At 38.8% G+C, this 24,261-nt stretch overlaps 1 protein-coding gene across 6 annotated transcripts in view; it reads left to right on the top strand.

Moving 5' to 3' along the window:
- Positions 1-24,261, top strand: part of LOC127448759 (disco-interacting protein 2 homolog B-A-like) — a 101,584-nt gene that overhangs the window by 25,180 nt on the left and 52,143 nt on the right. For all 6 annotated transcript variants that reach the window (XM_051711602.1, XM_051711601.1, XM_051711606.1 and 3 more), the window contains exons 2-3: positions 20,911-20,982; positions 21,585-21,746. In XM_051711602.1, coding sequence (XP_051567562.1) covers positions 20,911-20,982; positions 21,585-21,746 — 234 coding nt within the window. The remainder of the gene's footprint in view (positions 1-20,910; positions 20,983-21,584; positions 21,747-24,261) is intronic.

The raw sequence follows: 24,261 nt of genomic DNA, 5'->3' as shown, positions 1-24,261 counted from the left end.
ATCACACGGGACATGTTAATAGTTAATATTACTTGCTGTGTGGAATGCTTGTAATATGGGTTCCTATGTAACTGAATTATTCACCGGTGTGTGATGGACATCAGTCTGGGAGGGACGAGGTGCACACTCTTCTAAGACACATACACAAGTCATAACCCTTTCAGCTTTTCTCACAAGTTTGAGCTATTGCCTCTTAAACGGATTGTTCAGCCATTGTTGCTCACCCTCATGTTCTTGTAAACCTCTCTTCTGTGGCAGCCAAAAAAGAGATGTTTGGCAGAATGTTATAGGTACTGAGTCTCAGGACTGTAGTCACCATTTACTTTTTAATGGAAAGAAGATGCCGAAACTGTCAGTACCTAAAATTCTGGCTAACGTCTCATTTTGTACTCTACTGAAGAAAGGCATATAGGTTTGGAACAACATGAGGGTGAGTAAATTATGACAGAATTTGCATTTTTCAGTGAACAATCCCCTTAAATATCTTTCATAACACCTTCCACTCAGGTAACACTCAACTAGAGTGCAGGAATGCAGGTGACATGATGGCATGAATAATTGATTTGTACAGTATAATTCTCCCTTTCGGCTATGTTAGCGCATTATATTTCAAAGTTTCTGAACTGGAGATCTCTTGATCTAATCTCACTCCTCACCAACAACAAAGTACAGAAAGTACCATGGTATTACCATGCTTTTATTCATTTATTTATTTTTGGACATGTACCATGGTAATACCTCAATACTTTTGAAGTACATTTAAGTACTATGTATACCATTGTATATGAATATGGTAATCAATCAGTGACGGTGATTCTCACGAAACCTGTCAAAAATGCCCTGGTCATATTTAATGGTGTAGTTCACCCAAAAATGAAAATTCCCTCATTTACTCACCCTCAGGCCATCCCAGATGTGTATGACTTTAATTCTTCTGCAGAACACAAAGATTTTTAGAAGAATATTTCAGCTCTGTAGGTCCATACAATGCAAGTGAATGGTGACCAGAACTCAGAAGGTCCAAAAAGGACATAAAGGCAGCATAAAAGTAATCCATCTGATTCCAGTGGTTAAATCCATATCTTCTGAAGCGATATGATAGTCGTGGTTGAGAAGCAGATCAATATTTAAGTCCTTTTTTTACAATCGATCTCTACTTTTGACTGGCCCTTACCAGTAGGTGTAAGAATGTGAAAGGGAAAGTGTAGATTTACAGTTAAAAAGGACTTAAATATTGATCTGTTTCTCACCCACACCTAAGATCTTTCTTCATGGCATTATTTTCAAGACACTTAAACACACTTTACCCATAATTTAATTATCATTACAGCAACATGTTCTGACATTTTACTTTTATATTCCCATTGTTTTCAATGATGATTCTTATTACCACAACATTAGCCCCTTTCACACATTCAGCCTTTTCCAGAACATTTCCTGCATTTTTCAGGTTAGAGGTCCTGTATGAACACAACCGTTTTGAAAATACTGGTAAATTTTGCTCTGGCAATTTCCCTTAGTGAGAAGTTGTATCATACATTTCTATATTGATGGTATGTGTGAACAGCACATGTGGTACATTTTCCAGTAAAGGCAACCCAACAGTTTTCCTGTAATTTACCTGGTTGTATGTGTGAAAGGGGCTATTGTAAAAAAAAAAGATTTACTTTAAAATTTAAATAATTTATAATTTCTTTTCACATTGTTGTAATGAAAATATATAATAATATATTTTTTGCATTGTGGTAATGAGAATTCGGGGATAAAATGTGCAACTGTCATGAAAATAATGTCACATTTTTATTTTTTTAATAAAACGGGACTAGGACATTTTCTTGACAAGTGTCATTTGAATCACCCACCACAGTACATATCAAAGTACTATAGCATTACTAGGGATGCACCCCATCCTTACGTTTTTAACGGGAAAGGATCAGTAAAAGCATTATCAAAGCAGTCCATCTGACTCTTGTATTTTATTCAAAGTCTCTTGAAGACATACGATAGTTTTGTGAACCGCAAAAGATGGTGTTTTATAAATAACTATACAGCCTGCATGCGTAACGCTTCACTGAATGACACGCTCTCATAGCACGCGCGGGGCTCCCGATACGCTGCTATTTGAAGTTTTCAGAGCTGCGTGCAATATGTGAGTGCTAAACACATAATCCATCTCAGATGTGGATGCTCGATAGATTAGTTTAATTATAAAATCTAAAGAAAATGGCACCGGAGGAGCATTTGACCAGATTTAGAATGAAAAGTGAATTAAACTACTGTGACAGCCTTACAAACAATCACTCAAAAGTAAGAAGCCTAATGGAGAGGTACTCATTACCGAGTGGGGCTGCTATCAACATCAAATTAAAGTACAAAACGACCAAGGCACTCAATCTCCAATGCAAAATGTATTTTATTTGGCAACAAACATTAAAAAGCCAATGCGTATCAGCAGACTAGCTGCCTTCATCAGGTGTCAAAAGTCTTTCTGGAGTGTTCTGATAAAATAAAAACCAGATGGTTTTAAAGTTAAGAAATTACAACTGAAATATATTATTTTTGTAGAATAACATTTTAATATTTAGATATAATAATAAAAATAATTATATTATTATTATTATTATTATTATTATTATTATTTTATTTATTTTTTTATTTTATTTACAAATTACAATAATATTTAAGTTGACTGGGTTCCAAAAATAACTGTGTGTTAAAAAGATGGACTAATATCCTTTTACAGTAAAGTGAACTAAGAAAAAGATCTGAAACCATTTAATGGAACAGTTTATGAAATGTGTTTGTGCCTTTGTTTTGGCTAAAATGATCTTATACAGATATGGTTTAATAATGTATATGGGTTGTTGGGGGTTGGTGATAGTTGCTATGGTTACAGTAAAGTTCCCCTTAGGCTAATCTCATTCATAACAAAAAAGGCCAAAAACTTTAAGAAGCCCTTATGCCACCAAAACAGCTTTAGTCCAGCAACATGACAGCAACAATATTAATACACACACCGCACGGTATGTATGACCTTTATTAGAGCGATGCTTAAGGTAAAGTGTGCAATTTCTGCGCCACTTGTGGCACCAAACAGAATTGCAAAAATTAATATTTTAGCATTATCTTAAAGAGTGGTGCTTTCCTGTGCAAAGCTTATCACAATGGCATTAGGGTGGTTTCCAGGGCCTTGCTGCAGTTGCTAAGGTGTTCCAAATGTTTTTTATTGTGTTATTATGCAGTTGCTAAGGTGTTCTGGGTGGTTGCTAGAGTGTTACTCGGTGGTTGCTAGGGTGTTTTGGGTGGTTCCTTACTGGCCCAAGTCAAAAGAGCTCACCCCCTTATCTTTATAATATTCTGGTTCCTAGATATGTCTTGGATCCCTTCTTAATTAAAATACTCAGACAGTGGGAATGTTTTCTTTCACGGTTTCTTTTTATCAGGATCTTGCTGATGAAAATAGTCATCTGAAGACAAACAAAGCCTTTTTCTACAATCAAGAGAGCGTTAGAAAAGATTTTACACAGAAAGTAAGTTCCATCGTATCCATAGTTTTAACTGTGGTATTTGTGGTATCATAGTAACCAAAGGTAAAAGTAAAACCATGATTAGCAGTAACCATAAAACAAATTATGCAATTTTTCATTAGACAAACACATCCAGAAATTAAATTGTATTCCCTCACTACCCCGATATATTGATATAAGTTCATGGTAAATATTTTGTAATATCTGTGATGTGTGGATTGAAATTCATGGGACAGATTTCTCCTTTATTCCTTTTCAGTGCTTTGTAGTATGTTGGGACCGTTTAATAAGATTTTTTAAAAGTTTAATCATCGACACATTATGGATTTTCTTAGAGATTATTTCATATACTAATAATCAGTGCCGAATCCGCGACTCAGCACACGCTTCTCGCAGCGCTGTTTATGATGATCTGTGCGGATGAGAGCTCAAGAACGGTCTACGTGTAAACACACATGCTTTGCGCTTATCTGTCCATTGGAGCCTTGAGTCACGCTGACAGATCCGGTTAGAGCTGTTTCCTTTCACGTTTGGAATGTTTGCCGTTTGAGATTTCTCATACGCAACAAAAAACAACAGCGCACAATCAGAGAGTCGGCCAGCTTTGTAGTTGCACCTGTGCAACCTCTTGCAAAGTTTAATCGCACTGTTAGGAAAAATGGTCATTGATTTATTTTGTAGAATTTGATCATTTTCCATGGCACAGTTGACAATCTTTCACAGCACAACAGTGGTTGGGAAACACTGCTCCAAATAATATGTGCATGTATCCTAATCTTTAAATATTATTACACTTAAGAAATTAAAGAATTGGCATTTTCCTCTTAAAGAGCCCATGTTATGCTTATTTACATGTTCTTAATTTTAATTTGGGGGTCTACTAGAATAGGTTCACATGCTTTAATATTCAAAAAACACATTTTTCTCATACTGTACATCACTGCAGCATCTTTTTTCACCCTCTGTCTGAAACGCTGAAACACAGAGTTGTAGCTCCTGTCTCTTTAAAGCTCCCCTTTCCGAAAAGCCCAGTCTGCTCTGATTGGTCAGCTGGCCCAGTCTGTTGTGATTGGTCAACTGCTTAGCCCTTACCATAACCGAGTTTCAGCTCCCGAGTCTTCCTGAGCAGCACATTCCTGAGGCGAGCATTATGCAAATGTGTTACATAGTGACGTAGCTACGTCACAGAAGTAATGGCTGGACTGCAAACCAGGCGTTTCAGGCAGTTCAGGAGCAGTGTTTTCTGTGGGAGAGAGTAACTCCCTTTGGCGTGGACTTTGTGCTTTGTAACTTTGCAGACCTTTTACATGCACAAACAGCTATATTACACACTAAAGGAGAGGTAAAATCCCAAAAAGCATAATAGGGCCTCTTTAAAATATTCTTAGTTCAGTGTATTTTAATACATTTAGACTATGTTTAGTTCAAATTTGTGACTTATTTAATTACTGAATTAGTAATAACTTGTATACAAGATATACTGTATTACTTGTATACATATGAGTGCATTAAAACTTCACATTGTGGATTGTGGGATATTTTGGACCTTTTTTTATTATTTGAAATTAAATTATAACACGCTGCATAAACACAGTAGCCTACATAACATACCATTTCTCTGGTGCTGTTGAGATGTCAGCTCAATGTGCTTTTCCAGCGATTGCTGATGCAATTGTAGGTTGGAATTAAACAAGGACACCAGCAGATCAACTGTGCTTGTTTTCATGTTGTACTTTAACGCACTATCATGGTGTATGCAGAAAACATAATGTTCATTTATAGAGAAACAATCCAACACAGATTAGCCCGCTTCATCTGCGCGTCCTGTTCTTCAATGCGGAGAAAACATGACATGCAGCGTGCAAGCGCCCTCTAGCTGCGGGTTACTGACTGTATAGACAGCCTTATAGACGTCTGCTGTCATGATTACTGAACGCATTTGTCCCAGGGCCGTAACCACAATATAGTTTGAGAGGGACAAGTCCCCCCCAATAATCAGATATGGCCAGATTGTCCCCCCCAATAATTGATATCCTTGTTGCTGTTCTGCTGCAGTCATTATGCACTGCTGTCTAATTGTCATTCAGTTGTTGCAGGAATAGCATAATGGTTTAAAAAAGTTACATTTTTATGTGCTCTGTAGTCTAACACCGCTCGTCAGTGTCATATGAGATAGCCAATCAAATCAATGAAGGCGGGACTCAAGTTTAAGACGCTAAGCGGGAACCTCGTGGATTATTCCAGCGCCGCACATCAGCAAGCAGTTCAGCTTAAGAGTGTTTGTGTCATGTGAGATGTAAGTATCTAACTAAACATGCAATATTTGCCCACTGTTTTATGATAGAAATGTTGTACCGACCGACAGTAATTTACAAGGGTGCAAATTATTCACCATTTGGAGAAATTTGCTGTTTTTTTATTTATAATATGTCATGTACAGTACATGATTTGTATGTCATACATAACTGTGAATGTGAAAACATTAACGAAGCAGTTTTCAGCATATCAGGCTGAATGAATATGGCAATATGGCAGGCTTTTGAAGTAGCTTTTTAGAAAATTCTCTTGACATTGTCTAAGAAAATTATCTATTAAAAAACAAAGAGAGTTATCACCCTCAGATTAGAACTAGAAAATGGTGAGACCTGTGACTTGTGACTTCTATTGTGCTTTTAGGTTTTGGCAAGCACAGTGTCATATATTCTTATTGCAAATATTATTAGGTAATAATATAAAATTAATTTAAGATTTTCTAAATAATATTTCTGTGCAGCATCTCCTAAGACTCTTCTTTTATAAGAGACCATTTTTATTTTGAGTATGTCCTTGTCAGGTCTGTGCTCAAAAAATGATCCAGTTTTTTCTTGGAATCTAAAAATAGATATTCTAAGCAGCTCTATTCCATAGAATAACAGTTAATAATGAGCAGGAACTGTCAATCTTCATAAAGGACAAATACTATAAAGCACTATTAAAGGTTTTGTATAAAGACATCATAACAGTAGTCCATATGACAAGTGCACTATATTCCAAGCTTTCTGGGGCCATACAACAGCTTTGTGTTATATGGACTACTTTTTTTTTCTCTTTTGACCTTGACAGCACTGGTCAATATTAACTGTTTTTGTATGGAAAAGAGCAGCATTACGATTCTTTTTTTTTTTTTTTTTTCTCTTCCCAATTTGGAATGCCCAATTCCCAATGCACTCTTAAGTCCTCGTGGTGGTGTAGTGACACCTCAATCCGGGTGGCAGAGGACGAATCTCAGTTGCATTCACGTCTGAGACCGTCAATCCTCGCATCTTATCACGTGGCTTGTTGAGCGCGTTACCGTGGAGACCTAGCACGTGTGGAGGCTTCACGCTATTCTCTGTGGCATCCATGCACAACTCACCACGTGCCCCACCGAGAGCGAGAATCACATTATAGCGACCACGAGGAGGTTAACCCAACGTGACTCTACCCACCCTAGCAACCGGGCCAATTGGTTGCTTAGGAAGCCTGACTGGAGTCACTCAGCACACCCTTGATTCAAACTTGCGACTCCAGGTGTGGTAGTCAGCGTCTTTACTTGCTGAGCTACGCAGGCCCTCAGCATTAGGATTCTTGAAGAAAATATTGTTAAGATTCTACTGGGAGGAAAAAACAGTGCTGAAAAGAAATTCAGATTATATTAAACTTTTCTTTGTTACAGCACAAAAAAGTAAGAAAAGATAACTGAAACAGGCAAATTGCTAGCAAGGCAGACACAGTGTTTGTCTTGTACTGTGTAAACTTTAAAAATACATGTATCTTTTAAAACCAAAAATGATAAAATTTTGGGCCTTTATTGCATTTCAAGCCTTTATTCAGAAAATTATTGCATTCAGCGCTTTTACTATATTAAAGGACCAAAGAGGACCATTGTATTTGTGACCTCAACACCCGTGACCCGCCACCCCAAAATGGTTTGGTCCCCCACAATGTTGAAGACATGGTTAAGGCCATGATTTGTCCTGAAATTAATTAATCGACGATCGATAAGCTTAATCTATCAAATTATTACTTACCACCCTGTAACAAAGTTCAAAAGATGGGCAAGAAGGAAGCTGGGACCGGCTTGACAAACACGTAAGATGCTTTAATGTGTCACTTTTCAGTGTACATTAAACGCTACAACACAGCTGCTTTTCAGCAGCTCCCATACATATTGCTTTTCAGCATAAAACTGACACACAGACAGACAACTTCATGCGTTTTTCTCTCCCCTCTGCTGCTGTCTCCCCTCCTTAAATACTCCCGCCGCCCCTCACTGGAACACGAGGCCATTGTGGCACACAGGTGGACCTCATTTACCACTTATCTTCCTGGCCACGCTCTGCCCAGACGCCGCTCAGCCCCGCCCTGCTCGCCACATACACCCATCGCCAAACTCAGGTCGGGGGATTCTCCGGCCAGTGACCTACTCCCCACCCCCCCCTCCCCCATTTCTAGGGAGGGAGCGTTGGCGCATCAGGATGGTCTTCGTGTCCGACACACGTGCCTGGGAGTGGGAACAGGACGGGGGGGGTAGAGAGAATAGAGAGAGGAGAAAGCAGAGAGAGGAGAGAGAGACCCGGACACGCCATCAACTGGCCCTCAGCTCGCTGTACTGCTTCCGTCCACGATGCTTAACCTCTCAGCCATCCCTTTCGGTTGACGCAGTGCTCCAGCACCACCGGATCGAGCACTCCCTCGGCGGCGCAATCCTCAGTCAGCGGCGAGGACTCCTTTTTTTTTTTTTGGGGGGGGGATTTTTCCCCTTTTTCTCCCAATTTGGAATGCCCAATTCCCAATGCGCTCGAAGTCCTCGTGGTCGCATAGTGATTCGCCTCAGTCCGGGTGGCGGAGGACGAATCCCAGTTGCCTCCGCGTCTGAGACAGTCAACCCGCGCATCTTATCACGTGGCTTGTTGAGACATAGCGCGTGTGGAGGCTTCACGCCATCCACCGCGGCAACCACGCTCAACTCACCATGCGCCCCACCGAGTACAAACCACATTATAGCGACCACGAGGAGGTTACCCCATGTGACTCTACCCTCCCTAGCAACCGGGCCAATTTGGTTGCTTAGGAAACCTGGCTGGAGTCACTCAGCACGCCCTGGGATTCGAACTAGCGAACTAGCGAACTCCAGGGGTGGTAGCCAGCGTATTTTACCACTGAGCTACCCAGGCCCCTAGCGGCGAGGACTCCTTGATGGCGCAGCTCCAACTCATATTGATTTTCAGCATAACACTGACACACAGACAGACAACTTTGTGCGTCTCTCTCTCTCTCTCCCCTTTGCCGATGTCTCCCCTCCTTAAATACTCCCGCCGCCCCTCACTGGAATGTGAGACCGGTGTGGCACACAGGTGGACCTCATTCACCACTTATCTTCCCAGACTCGCTCACACCCCTTTTGCCTGGCCACCGTCTTTCATTGTTCGGACAAAAACAGTTAGTCCCACCCCACTTTTACAGCATTGGTTGACCTGTCTGACTCCCACAAAGCCACAGTGTTTACACTCTAAAGGGAAGTCAACCCACGAATGTATTATAGTCACCACTGCACATTAAACTGGGGAAAGAGAAAGTGATTTAACATCAGAAGAATCGCACACTTTACAATGAAGTACTCAAAGACTGAGCACACACACTGTAAACAGATCAAACGACCCTGTATGCTATATTGCAAAGTGAATTTGGAAGGTTACACCTGACAAGGCACACTGTAAAAAAAAAATTAAAAGTTGAGAAACTTAAAAAGTTAAGGCAACCAGCTTCAGGACTTTTTAAAGTTTTTTCAACTCAAGGGCGAATTAGTTGTATCAACTTAACAATTTAAGTTTGTCTGTGCTTTCAGTTAACTAAATAAAGTCCAACACACTCAGAAATAACAGTGATTTTTACATGTTTACCCAAGTTCAACAAGCTTACATTTTTAAGTTTGGAGCAAGAAATTCTTTAAACAGCTTTTCATTTTCACTAAATTTCATGTGTCAATCCCAGTAAAATACTGTTTAGTTAGGCTGACTTAAATAGCAGTATCGGTAATCACCACTAAAACTTTTGTAAAAGTTAAGTCAACTTGAAAACTGAAGAAATTTTACTAAAGCGAGCACTAATCACCCTGATGGTGAACTTTTTACAGCAAGACATCATTAAAACATTAAAACCCAAAAACAAGAAGCATCTATAGTATTCATTCTAAACAATAAGTTACATGCATTCATATGTCGCCATGCATTGAACAAAGTATAAATAGATTTAAGCACAAGGGATTATGGGTATTGCCTCCACATAAATTGCTTTTCCAATTGGCATGCTCAGTGGCAGATGCAACAATATAAAGTTTACAAATCTTTTGACCCATGAATTTTCAGGACCTTACCGTGATTACTGGACAATATTCTTAAGAATCAAAATCACAAATTTTAAATTGCCTAATAATTCCTGATTTTCCATGTCTGTGGGAGCCCAGGCCTTAACTGACTCACTACATTAAACATGACGTTTTCACTGTTGAGACGTTCACAAAGTTTCTACAGAAAATTCACTAAATAGACAATCCTATGCAGTATATTTACTGCACAAAAGTGCATTGTTGTAAACTATTAAGGTCAATACAGCAATCCAACATTCTGACCAAAATGTCACTAATCAGTATTTACATTACATAAAAAAATTATATTAAATAAGAAAATATTCCTTGTCAAAGTTTCAAGCCAAACTAGCAGTGATTGCACACTAATAGCAATGATAAGCAGATGGAATTATTTTGCCACAGTTGGCTTCCTCAGTGATCAGACTGAGCATGCTCAAAAGCCTGCAAGTTCTACCTTCAAGACAAAACTTGACATTGTATGTTCTTGCTGTTTAAAATTTTATGTTGATCACACTGAAAGGCATAAAAGTTGAATTTATTGTTTTTTTTTTTTTTTTAAGTAACCTCAACTTTTTCTACATTTGATTGTTCAATCAGCTTTTAAAATAGAGTTTGCCTGACAAAATGGAAGTTGGATTTTTTTGCAGTGCATGTTTCTAGGTGTGTGAAGCGGTAATTTGAGTCTTGTTGTCACCTGCATGCACACACCCTTGTAACCCTAACATTACTGTTTTCATGAGTACGTTTTCAGAGCAGGTTTGTACGACTGGTTGTATAATCTAGAAAGAGACATGAACAGAAACAAATGAACTGAACTCCTTGTATATTTTTCTCTGCCACTGTCTCTGTCTGTCTGTGTTTCTGTCTCTCTCACACACACAGTTTTTATTCTTTCAGCAGAACAGGAAACCATGTCATAGTGTAGAAGAATAAGTACTGGAGAAGATGACATCATTCAGAGGGAAAGTGTGTGTGTTTGTCCCTAAAAGTGAGCTACATTTGACAAAACCTTTTGGGGACATTTGGGGACATCCTTATTTGCCAAAAAAAAAACAAAAAAAAAACAATTTTTTAGCAACAGGGTTCGGCTTGTTGTATATGAATTATAATTTGCTTTAAATAAAACCAGTAGAAGCTGATGGCATGTCCACATTTAATGCCCAAGTAAACTTATGAAAAGTTGTTGTTAATGAAAAATAAATGTAATTTAATAACACAAAAACGCTACTGGATAGTGATACATTTAAAATGTGATTGTGTGTGTGTGTGTTTGTGTGGAAAGTGAGACAGAAAGGGGTGAAGACAAAAAAACCAGTGAACTGAATGAAATTAAGCTTTTGTACAGTGTAATACAGTGTTGACAGTTGGCGAATAGTGAGTCACCATCTGGTGGTGAGTAACCAAGGATGCGTGTGTGCATAAGGACACAATGGAAAGATAGCCGTATTGTGTCTTGAGTAAAAGTCATTGGGAGAGCTCTGTTGTGTTGTAATCTTTCAGAGCCAGTGATGCAACAAGTGAAGGGTGGATGAGGGTGTCAGAAAACACTGTATTCGTGGGGAGTTACAGTCCTCAAACAACAATATATTTAGAAATCTGCTAGATATTTCTCAATCTCTATTTCTTTCGCTCACACACGAATGTACTGTTCACACTAAACTCTCTTGCTAACACACACACATTCCTGTTCCAAGTCCAGTTTTCCCATATTAAGTGCAGCTGGTGTGTGTCTGTTGTACTGAATACACTGAGAGGCCAGATGATTCAGTCTGTATTGTATTTGCCTAATAGAAAATACATAATGCGATTCTTTAATGCTACATAAAACCATATAAATTGCATATGGGTCAAATAACAGACAAGAACTTTTTCAGGCTTTAAACTGATATGAATGTATTAGGGAAAGTGTCTATTTTTAAGAGAAATACTGTACCTAGTTAACATTTACATTTTATTTGCATTTTTGCAGGTCATTTAAATAGTTATGCAATGTGACCAATACATTTTTAAAAACACAAATATTCCATATACAGTATTTTCTCAATTAATATGCAGTAATTTGGGGGGCCTGGGTAGCTCAGTGTGTATTGACGCTGACTACCACCCCTGGAGTCGCGAGTTCGAATCCAGGGCGTGCCAAGTGACTCCAGCCAGGTCTCCTATGCAACCAAATTGGCCCAGTTGCTAGGGAGGGTAGAGTCACATGGGGTAACCTCCTCGTGGTCGCTATAATGTGGTTCTCGCTCTCAGTGGGGCGCGTGGTGAGTTGTGCGTGGATGCTGCGGAGAATAGCGTGGGCCTCCTCACGCGCTACATCTCCACGGTAATGCGCTCAACAAGCCACGTGATCAGATGCGCGGATTGACGGTCTCAGACACGGAGGCAACTGAGATTCGTCCTCCGCCACCCGGATTGAGGCGAGTCACTACGCCACCACGAGGACTTGGAGTACATTGGGAATTGGGCATTCCAAATTGGGGAGAAAAGGGGAGAAAAAAATAAAATAAAAGTATATGCAGTAATTTAACAAAAAGTTAATAACACAAGTAGAAAAATTGTGGTTCAGAATAGTTTTAGATCAGACAGATCTCACAGCGAAATTGGAAACAGTAGGTTGACTTTTCTTTTGCTAAAATCGGTCTGTGTGTACCAAAATGTGAAACACTCCCATTGGGCAAAGTGTTAACTGATGTTGGGCATATGGGCACGCGTGAGCCCTTTTTCTGGGCGTAATGTCCATAGAGGGGTGCCAAAAGCGAGTTGTGAAGCGAGTTGTTTTCAGCCGTACAGGATGTAATACAGTGAAGAGGAATGCATATTTTATAAACTGTACCCCCAAACCTAAACCTAACCATCAGTGGGTAAAAATGTAATGTTGGTGGGGGGGAATGCAGCCTCCGAATCGCACTTATCACTGATTAAGCGAACAAATACTTCCTGGTTTCAACGTGGGATCCAAACTGGGGTCTCCCACACTTGTCGGTGATTTGGCATAATCTGGCCGATCCTAGGGTACCGGAACTCTCGGAAACAACATGCTGACTTTTCGTGTGATCATATTGTTTCGAAATAGCATGTCACACTGCAAAACATTGTTTTCACTGCTTGAAATTTCATATAGTGGTATGTAGGAGGTCAATGTTCAGTATTTTAGGCTGGTTAATTTCCATTGGTTACTTTTGAGCTTCCAGGTGAACTGTTTTTATCAGCAATACTGTTTTATCCTGATAATTACAGTAAATCAGTTCTACCCATATAGTTTTTTTTATCTTTTAAAGGAGTTGCTGCCTCCTCTCTCACCTGCCCTCTCTCAGGTCCAAGAAATCCCCACTGTGTTGCTCTCAGTGTGTGCGCGCGCGCGGCGCACACATGGCAGTAGGTGTTTATGTGTGCATAATCAAAATAATGGAATGTGTACAGAAAAATGCCAGAGATAGGAAAATAAGTGCTTTATCCAAGTGGAAAATGGAAAGTTTTTAGGACACTTTTTTAAGAAGGTTAAATTGAAGAAGGCATTTGTTTATGTAAACTAAGATTTACAGAGAGGTGTTTTGAGAACAAATAGAGGGAAAAGGGATTACTGAAAAGGAGGTTGATTTAGTGCTTGTAAGAAATCCTCCAATTTCCATTCTACTAAAGCCCAAAGTATACTTCGATTTTGACGCGAACGCTCAGCATCTGCGTACATTCGAACACAAGCCTGTCAAAGTATACTCCATTTGACGGTGCGCGCATGCACAAGCGTTTGGCACATGCGCGCTACAACTGTACGTGACACCGGACAATTTCTCTTCAGGAGTTTAGACCCATAAAGATGTCTTTATATTCCTTCAGACTCGAGCTATACAAATGCAGGTATCTCCTTACAAAGCTGGATCCCTGTACCAATTGAGGGCCGCACTCTTAATTTTTATGATTATATATATATCCGATCAGCCACAACATTAAAACAACCTGCCTAATATTGTGTAGGTCCCCCTCGTGCCGCCAAAACAGCGCCAACCCGCATCTCAGAATAGCATTCTGAGATGATATTCTTCTCACCACAATTGTACAGAGCGGTTATCTTGAGTTACCGTAGACTTTGTCAGTTCGAACCAGTCTGGCCATTCTCTGTTGACCTCTCTCATCATCAAGGCATTTCCATCCGGTGAACTGCCACTCACTGGATGTTTTTAGTTTTTGGCACCATTTTGGTAAATTTTAGATCAGCAGTTATAGAAATACTCAAACCAGCCCATCTGGCACCAACAATCATCCATGCGATTATCTAATCAGCCAATCGTGTGGCAGCAGTGCATTGCATAAAATCAGCAGATACGGGTCAGGAGCTTCAGTTAATGTTCAGATCAGCCATCAGAATGGGGAAAAAATTTGATCTCAGTGATTTGAACCATGGCATGGTTGTTGGTTACTGCTGATCTCCTGGGATTCTCATGCACAACAGTCTCTAGAATTTACTCTGAATGGTGCCAAAAACAAAAAACATAAAGTGAGAGGCAGTTCTGTGGATGGAAACGCCTTGTTGATGAGAGAGGTCAACAGAGGATGGCTGATTCGAACTGACAGAATGTATGGTAAATCAGATAACCACTCTGTACAACTGTGGTGAGAAGAATATAATCTCAGAATGCTATTCTGGGTTGTGGGTTGGTGCTGTTTTGGCGGCACAAGGGGGACCTACACAATATTAGGCAGGTGATTTTAATGTTGTGGCTGATCGGGGTGTGTATATAGATTTTTTGAGATGGGTTTGGTATGGGGATAGAGCATTAATTTTATTTGTTCAGGTCTTGAAAAAGGTCTTAAAAAGTCTTCAATTTGATTTTTCAAACTTTGCAGAAACCCTGTATATATAATATATATAATTATATAATATATATAATTATAAGTTAAAATTTTTATAAATAAGAATGTTGGAATGTTAGTTAACGGGCTAGTTCACCTATAAATGAAAATTCTCTCATCATTTACTCACCCTCATGCCATCCCTGTTGTGTATAACTTTTTCTTCTGCTGAAGACAAATTATGATTATGTAGAAAAAAACATCTCCGCTCTGTGGATGAGAGACAGATCAATATTTAAGTCCTTGACTTTTTACTATAAATCTCCACTTTCAATTTCAGATGTGAAAGTGAAACTAAACAGGTGCCACATGTGACTTACAGATGTGAAAGTGGAGATTTATAGTAAAAAAGGACTTAAATATAGATCTGTTTCACACCCACACCTATCATATCACTTCTGAAGACATGGATTAAACCACTGGAGTCTTATGGGTTTCTTTTATGCTACCTTTATGTGCTTTTTGGAGCTTCAAAGTTCTGGCCACCATTCACTTGCATTGTATGGACCTACAGAGCTGAAATATTCTTCTAAAAATCTTCATTTGTGTTCTGCAGAAGAAAGAAAGTCATACACATCTGGGATGGCATGAGGGTGAGAAAATTATTAAAGAATTTTAATTTTTGAGTCAACTATCCCTTTTAGTACTTATTTTAAACATAAGGGGTGTAACAGTTCAATTTTCTGTTATAGATCAGCTCTGTTGTCACTGTGATTGTCAGCTTACAAACACCATTAGTGTTCAACATCACGTACACCAGAGATGTGTTTAAAAAACAAAAGTGATATGTCAAAAATGAGCACCAAATATCCTCCAGTGACAAGTCATAAAGATTTGTCACCCCCGCCCCCCCTTGCGTTTTGCGCTGATCTAGATAACTAAAATGCATTTGCATGAAGGTGTCTCAACGCCGTCACTACAGGAAAAACTGTTGTTTTTTTCTGTAAAAACTGTTGTCATGATGAGTACATATCTCTGATGAACTATTCAAGAGATGACATCTGATGATGATATTATTACGTGGGTCGCAAAAGATCGCTCGAGGGCCGCATGCGGCCCGCAGGCTACGTGTTGAGTAGCGCTGGTTTAGGATCATAGTGGGTAATTTTACTATTACATAAAAATGTACCACTATACATTACAAGTTTATTTAGTAATAAGATTTGGAGGTGTGATCGTGGCATAACTTCTAGGATTACAGGTTTTTGTCGAAGCAAGTACTTGTATAGGCATACAGTGTGATGTTAGGCCGTGTCATGTAGATTCTGCCTTCGTCTGTTGTCACTCACTTCACATTATCGTCACTCTCAACAACCAATCACATTGGAGCCTCAGTGTGGACTGGACCACCTTGGGTGAACAATAAAACCTTCTGGTTTTGCCATTAGACCACATTTACTCATGCATTAAAAGTTAAATGTATAATGTATCCCTGTCCAAAATCGCTCTTTCTAAAGCACTCAAGGAATCATGAACAAAACAAACTCAAGCACATCTATACACACCCCATTTATATATATGTGATAGAACAGTCTGTTAAAGCTAAAAATATGTCATGGTGCAGTGGGGTCGGTTCATGCATTACTTATGGGAGTTGACTCTTCTATTCTTTCTCTATTTCCTCCTTTTTTTAATGTGGAAATGTTTAACGGTCTTTATCTCTCTTGTGAATCCGTGCTGTTTTTTGTCAACACTGTGTGTTTTGCAGCAAGTGTGGTGCTTAAGTGTTAAGGCCAATCTGATTTCTGTTGGATTAGAATAAATGTTTTTGTGTTATCTCTTCTAAAATCGTTATCCTTCAGGGTTAGCGCTGCTCACTAGACTGATAGCTCACTAGACTGATAGCCACGATATCATAATTTTCACACTGGTGCGGTGTTCACGTTCAAACCGACTAACACCGGTATTACCGCTGGTTGGACGCTAAGTGGTACTATGGGGTAATTTTCTTTAAACAATAGTCTACACAATAACGCAAGGCAGCTTGATTTCAAACTTTGAACTTTATTTTTTTTATTTATTTTAACTAAAAAGTTCAAATGAAACTGAAAAAATTAAGTGCAATTAAAATGTGTGTTGTTCAACTTTTTGAAAGATGGCTTTTCAACAGCTGTGAAGGGAAACATCTCTTTGGCAATGAACCTACTTCATCCGTGCATTTTCTCCATCATGGGCTACCAGTCGGGAATTTCGTTGTCCGGGCAAATACATAACTTATTGTGGGTTGTTGTTTTAATGTTGGTATTTTATTACCTTTTATCCCAGGACCCAGTTTAGCTGCTTCGGAAGGGTAATGACTTTGAATGTGTGTGAATAAATTTGTTTTGTTCCCTCCTAGTGCTGGGCGATATGCAAGAAATATGTTCACAATATTTCAAAATTTTTTTTTAAAAATCACAATATTCGTATATATACCCCCCGGCTGAGGGATTGGTGAATATTCTTGCTTTAGTGATTTTGCATTGAAAATGAAATGTATTTATTTAAAACATTTAAAACTTAAACCAAAGACATTTCTAAATTCAAATTGCACTTCAAATGAAACAAAAAAACTATTAAAATAACGGTGTTAAAAAAACCCACATATAACCACTTTCCATTTACCGTCACACAAGCATCCATCTATGACAACAGGCAGAAAATTACTAATACATATTAAGATTTAAAAACAATTATAAATGTAAACATAATAATTAAAATGATGGTAATAATCACTGAAATATAAATCATGGTTCGAGGTGAACATGTTTTTGTATTATTTTAGGATTTAATCACAGATGTATAGGCTATATATAAAGTGACCCTGCAGAGTTGCGCTCACAACGAACTGCTCTGTGGAAATAAATCGATCTGAACTCAAAGCACCTCCTGAGCTGAGATGGTCTGAGGTCATTTGCAGCATTCTGATAGATGAAACTATTCTTGCAAAACATTTTCAGAAGACTGAAACAAAGAAAGAGTGAGAACCTTTACATACGCGTTCCACGAGACTGCATGCCTCCAAACAAACAGCGCGTCAGACATGCGCATAGACGGCTTTTCTGTCATCTATTCTTAAAAATATAATAACGTGTGTTTCTTCAGGCACGTGTCTTTGTGTCTAACAGCATTTCCTGTGTCATTCCGAATTTGAGATGACTTACAGTTACCCATCATGCACATTATATTCGCTACCTGCAATTAAACGTCTTCTGTCAGTATGTGTACTTTGCTGCCTATGTAATTTGATACGTTGGTAAAGAACATCTGTCTTTCATTGCGTTATTTAGGTTCATTTATCATGAGTCGAAAACTCTTCATTAGGCAACTGTTCTTTATTTAAGGCTATTCTATTCGTTAGGCTATTGTATTGATATTGGAAGTTCCATTCACCCGGTATAAAATTTCACACCAGTGTTGTCCCTTGTACCGAGTAAAAGCGGTAGCACCGTACACCGTGGCAACCCTACTGCTCACCCTGCAGATGTATCATAACAAAAGCTTACTCCATCCTCCATAATCCCACTAGATTACACATTTTGCTCTCTTTCACACTCCCAAGCACACACATTTACCCGCATCACAATTGAATTTGACTGACAGAATGTGAAGGTCTTTTGAGGTTTGGGTCTCTGTTTTTCTTAATAAATCCAGTGCCACAGTGTGATATTGTTATCAAGAAACTGGTTGCAAATAGGAATTCTGAAGATTAATATAATTTACATACAGTATATTGGCCCTAAAAAGTATTGACACTTTTAGATAAACTCAGAATGTATAAATGTCATTGCATTTGATAAAAATATCAATATAAGTGGAATCTGCAAACAAATGTTGCTAGACCTTTTTCTTAGAACTAACTTCAGTTTCTTTCAAGTTCATCACAATAACTATGGACATATTCCACCAAGTTAGACAACCAGAAAGTGCCCAAATACCCTGTCTTTTGAACATTATGGGCCCAATTTTAAGAGTTATATGCCTTAACCCTTTCATATGTACCATCACATACAGTATGTGTGACGCAGTACATAACGTGTTTCTGCAACAGCCAGTTACATTACAAGCTGCCAGATTCAAATCGGCTTTCGCGCCAAAACAGGTGCCGCTGATCAAGCACCTGTAATTTATATTCACTCATTCAGTTACTCATACAGTCTTTTGAAGCACAAGATACGTTTATTTTATACACATACATCCAACTTGTCACCGAAGTACCACGATAACAGTTCACGGCTTATATATGCACAGCTATCATATCTAAACACAATCTTCCCATGCACGCCGCTACGTCTGCTTATTAGGTGCAGATGTGGTTTTCATTCACACAAACAGCAACTCAAACAGTCTTTTCAGGTGTATGATACGTTTGTTTTCTGAAACAGATGGCCAAACTATAGCAAAAGCAATACGATAACGGTTTAAAACAAATATACTCACAGTGAACACTTACTGAGCGCGATTACCTGATGCACGCAGCCACGTCTGTTTACATTAACAGACGCATCTTATCACGTGGCTTGTTGAGCGCATTGCCACGGAGACATAGCACGTGTGGAGGCTTCACACACTTACTGCGGCGATTACCTGATGCACGCAGCCACGTCTGTTTACATTAACATTTGTCTCTCTCACACACACACACACACACACACTGAGATGTCAAACAGTGCACAGGCAAACCGTACTGCTGATATTATTTGTTCATTTATTTTTATAGCTATATATAAATAAAATAAAACAAATAAAGTACAGCAGACATAACCCATTTGTTCATATGTTGACTATAGTATATACAGTATTTCTAATTTTTTGAAATGACAAGAAATGAATATGTAAAAAAAAAAAAAAATAATAATAATAATAATACTCGTCTACACTCAGCCCCCCTATACTGTGAAGTGTGACAACAACTCACTCTGGGGGGCACTTTAAGGCAATTTATACCATACTCATAAAAAGGTTAAGCATGTCATATGTCCAAAGTCAGTGGGCAGGGCCATGAAGTTTTGATATTTTCGTGCAAGCATGCGCTAAATCTTTAAGGTTGAAATCTTGTGCGCAAAGCGCTAATGGGCTAGGTGAAGTGCAATTTTTTTATTTTATTTTTCTCCCAATTTGGAATGGCCAATTCCCAATGTGCTTTTAAGTCCACGTGGTCACGTAGTGATTCGCCTCAGTCCAGGTGGCTGAGGACGAATCCCAGTTGCTTCTGCATCTGAGATCCTAAACCCACGCATCTTATCACGTGGCTTGTTGAGTGCATTGCCACGGAGACATAGCGCGTGTGGAGGCTTCACGCCACTCACTGCGGCATCCACGCTCAACTCACCATGTGCCCCACCGAGAACGAACCACATTATAGTGATCACGAGGACGTTACCCCATGTGACTCTACCCTCCCTAGCAACCGGCCCAATTTGGTTGCTTAGGAGACCTGGTTGGAGTCACTCAGCACGCCCTGGGATTCGAACTAGTGAACTCCAGGGTTTGTAGACAGCGTCTCCGATTATTGCACCATATACATCATATTTTATATTTCATTCCCTATCAAGCAACGTCGATATAAATGGAGACAGCCGATTCATAGGAATTTGGTAGTGTAAATAGGCTGTATGGAATGCATACCCTGCTTTGTGAGTGTATGGAAAAGTTATACAAAACAAGGTTCAAGACAAAATAAACGTATTGTTATTATTATTATTAATTATATTGATCTGACACACAAATCATGACTAGTATTAAAAGTAATCGATAGCTCTAATATCATCTGCTGGTGGAATCCCCAAACTGCAAATGCACGAAGTGAGTTTAGACTTTGTGCCGAGATTAGACATGGAAATCAAACATCGTAGCGCAGCAACATACAGTATTTTTCTGGAAAATAGCAAATTGCGCTTTGCGCCACTTCAACTAGCGCTGCGCTAGTATTTAAAATAAAGGCCACTTGGTTTGATATTTTGTTATATAATGTAATTACAGTATTTTAAGTGTCTCAATACAACAAAGTTTTGTCCAACTCAATTTATTTGGCTTTATTTGAACTTCAAAGGCATTTATCCTAAAATATGATGTGTTGAATTTGCTTGAATGTTTGTGAATAGCTCTTCATGCTCATGTTTTCAGTTGGTAGTAATCACAGTAATCACATTATCTTTCTCTCTTCAGGTGACATCACACAAAAAGGATACGAGAAGAAGAGGGCCAAAGTTTTAGCACCCTACCTGGTACAAACACAAAGTAAGAATGCCAGAAATAGTCCTGATTATTCCTGCTCTTCCCTTCATGTCTGTTTCTGCCATATTATTTCTCTCTCCTTGTTTTTCTCAGTTGCCCACTGACTCATATGATAATGTGCTTATGAAACATCTTCTCAGGCTGTTTCTCTTGAGGTTGAGGGTTTCCATCCTGAGTGCTTCATCTCCACTGCCTTCTACTGGTCATATATAAAACTGCAATATGAAACCCTCTCGCTTTATTCTGTCACTAGTAATTGCTAGAAATATAGGGACTCCTTGGGCTTATTTATGCCTTTCTGTTAGGTCATTAAATACCCCATGAAATCCAAATTGGAGTTTTGTGGCTTTTAATCCATGTCTCATAGCTTTGAGGTCATCGAAATACTGTACTCCTAAATGTTGACACTTTTCACTTTTGTTGACACAAAATTCACTTTTAGCAGATATGCACATTTACATATCTCTTTCTCTTTCGTGAATCAAATATTGATTACTCATACTACACTTATTCATGTTGTTCAATCACAGCTCTGCACTTTTATATCTTCTATCGTCTGTGGTTGCTGTGTCTGCCAGTTTGGTTCATTTTTGTTATCTATGCAGCTTTGGCTCCACCTCCGGCCTATGATGCACAGTCTCCTGGTCCGAGCTCTGCCCCTGCACCCGAACCTGGCCCCTCAAACTCCTCCTCCTCCTCTTCCTGCCACCGGCGCACACGCCGGTCACACAGGAGCGGCGGGACGAGAGATGAACGCTACAGATCAGGTTAGAACATATTAGCAACATACAAAACTGAAACTTTTCCATCACATTCTTTTTACACTGTAGTGCAGGTCATAGTTTATCTCATCTCTCCTTAAAAGGATAGTTCACCCAAAAAAAAAAAAAAAAGAAAGTGGGATCCTTTACTCACCCTCATGTTCTAAACCTGTATGACTTCTTTCCTCTGTGAATCTCAAAAGAAGGTGTTAGGCAGAATGTCAGCCTCAGTCACCTTTCATTTGATCCTTTTTCAGTATATTAAAAGTGAATGGTGACTGAGGCAGTCTTTCTGCTTAAAATCCCCTTTTGTACTTGTGCAAAGAAAGAAAGTCATAGAGGTTTTAAATATACAGGCTCTTTGGAGTAGCATATAGAAGCTGTATATATAGACTGTCCATTTCATGAGATTTATGGGGTGTGAGGTTTACAGAGTTTCTGTAGATGTAATTTTCTTCTGACCACATCCTTTTAGAAGCATTTAGTCATATGCTGTGGCAGTTGTACTCAGACAAAATGTTACAATGTTTGAGTTCAGTTGATTTCACTACATAATTTACACCGATCAGCCACAACATTAAAAGCACCTGCCTAATATTGTGTAGGTCCCCCTCGTGCTGCCAAAACAGTGACAACCCACATCTAAGAATAGCATTCTGAGAAAATATTCTTCTCACCACAATTGTACAGAGCAGTTATCTGAGTTACTGTAGACTTTGTCAGTTCGAACCAGTCTGGCCATTCTCTGTTACCCTCTATCATCAACAAGGCGTTTCCATCCACAGAACTGCTGCTCACTGGATGTTTTTTGTTTTTGGCACCATTCGGAGTAAATTCTATAGACTGTTGTACATGAAAATTCCAGGAGATCAGCAGTTACAGAAATTCTCAAACCAGCCCATCTGGCACCAACAATCATCCATGCGATTATCTAATCAACCTATCGTGTGGCAGCAGAGCATAAAATCAGGCAGATACGGGTCAGGAGCTTCAGTTAATGTTCACATCAACCATCATAATGGGGAAAAAATGTGATCTCAATGATTTTGACCGTGGCATGATTGTTGGTGCCAGATGGGCTGGTTTTAGTATTTCTGTAACTGCTGATCTCCTGGGATTTTCATGCACAACAGTCTCTAGAAGTTACTCAGAATGGTGCCAAAAACAAAAAACATCCAGTAAATGGCAGTTCGGTGGACGGAAATGCCTTTTTGATGATAGAGGTCAACAGAGGATGGCTGATTCGAACTGACAGAATGTACGGTAAATCAGATAACCGCTCTGTACAACTGTGGTGAGAAGAATATAATCTCAGAATGTTGTTCTGGGATGCGGGTTGGCGCTGTTTTGGCGGCACGAGGGGGACCTACACAATATTAGGCAGGTGGTTTTGTTGTTGTGGCTGATCAGCGTATGTTCATGCCCTTGTTATGTAAGCATTACAAAAATCCTTTGTCTAAGGGGCAATAGCCTAAAGCTACAGAGCTGTGATGATAATATGAGGGTTGCTGATTTGAATCAAGGTAGCGGCAACACGTGAACTGGAAAGTTAAAGGAATGCTTCTCCCAAGAATGAAAATTCTCTCATCATTTACTCACTCTCATGCCATCCCAGATGTGTATTACTTTTTTCCTCTGCTGAACACAAATGAAGATTTTTAGAAGAAAGGTGTCAGGTAATGAACCATGTAAGGGAACAGGTTTTATATAAACACTTTTTTACACTGAAAATTGACATTTATCTACTTCATAACTCACATCTTACTGTAATTTGTGTCAACTCCAAGAGACACTAAAAAACATGCTATTTTAATTTGATCCATCCAACAAGAGTGTAAAGTCTTTAATTATCTAAGAATCATGTTCAGTGAAGGAGTTAAGTGATAAAATACACTGTATACATTTTTTTTCTGTTTTCACACTATTGTGAAAAATAAATTTTTTCCATCTTAACCATGTGTTGTACACTGGAGACATTTTGTTTTTTTTTCTCAGTTGAAGCTGCCTCTATAACCTCAACTATAATGACAAAATTTATCCCACAACTCTAACAGAAATTATCATTATAGGAATGACAGACTTAAACATTGTTTGTTTAAAATATAAAAAATATAAAGCTTACCAGACCACGTGTCCTACTGTTACATCCACTATGAACAGGAAGTGGGAAAGGGGAACTCCGAGTTATAGCTGATCATGACATTGTCTGATTTATTTAGGAATATAAAAAAATCTGATGGAGTTGACGCAAAGTGAGGACACAACTTTGATATGCAGTACTTTATGTATTGTTTGATATCTTACAGATCCATACCTTTTATTTTATATTTATAATTATGAATTAGTTGCATTTTTAATCACTTTGTTTGGCAGTTTAACATTGTGACCTCTTGCTGAGGACAGGTTAAGTTACATGTGATTCCAAGTATAGAGCATGCATTTTAAAAATTATTATTTAATTATAAAAATTAATGCCCTGAAGTATTGCTCTGCATATTTCCTTTAGATTACATTTTTGAAG

Source organism: Myxocyprinus asiaticus, chromosome 12, assembly GCF_019703515.2.
Source record: "Myxocyprinus asiaticus isolate MX2 ecotype Aquarium Trade chromosome 12, UBuf_Myxa_2, whole genome shotgun sequence".
NCBI lineage: Eukaryota > Metazoa > Chordata > Actinopteri > Cypriniformes > Catostomidae > Myxocyprinus > Myxocyprinus asiaticus.
The sequence above is the reverse complement of the archived record's forward strand: the minus strand, read 5'-3'. Positions and strand labels throughout refer to the sequence as shown.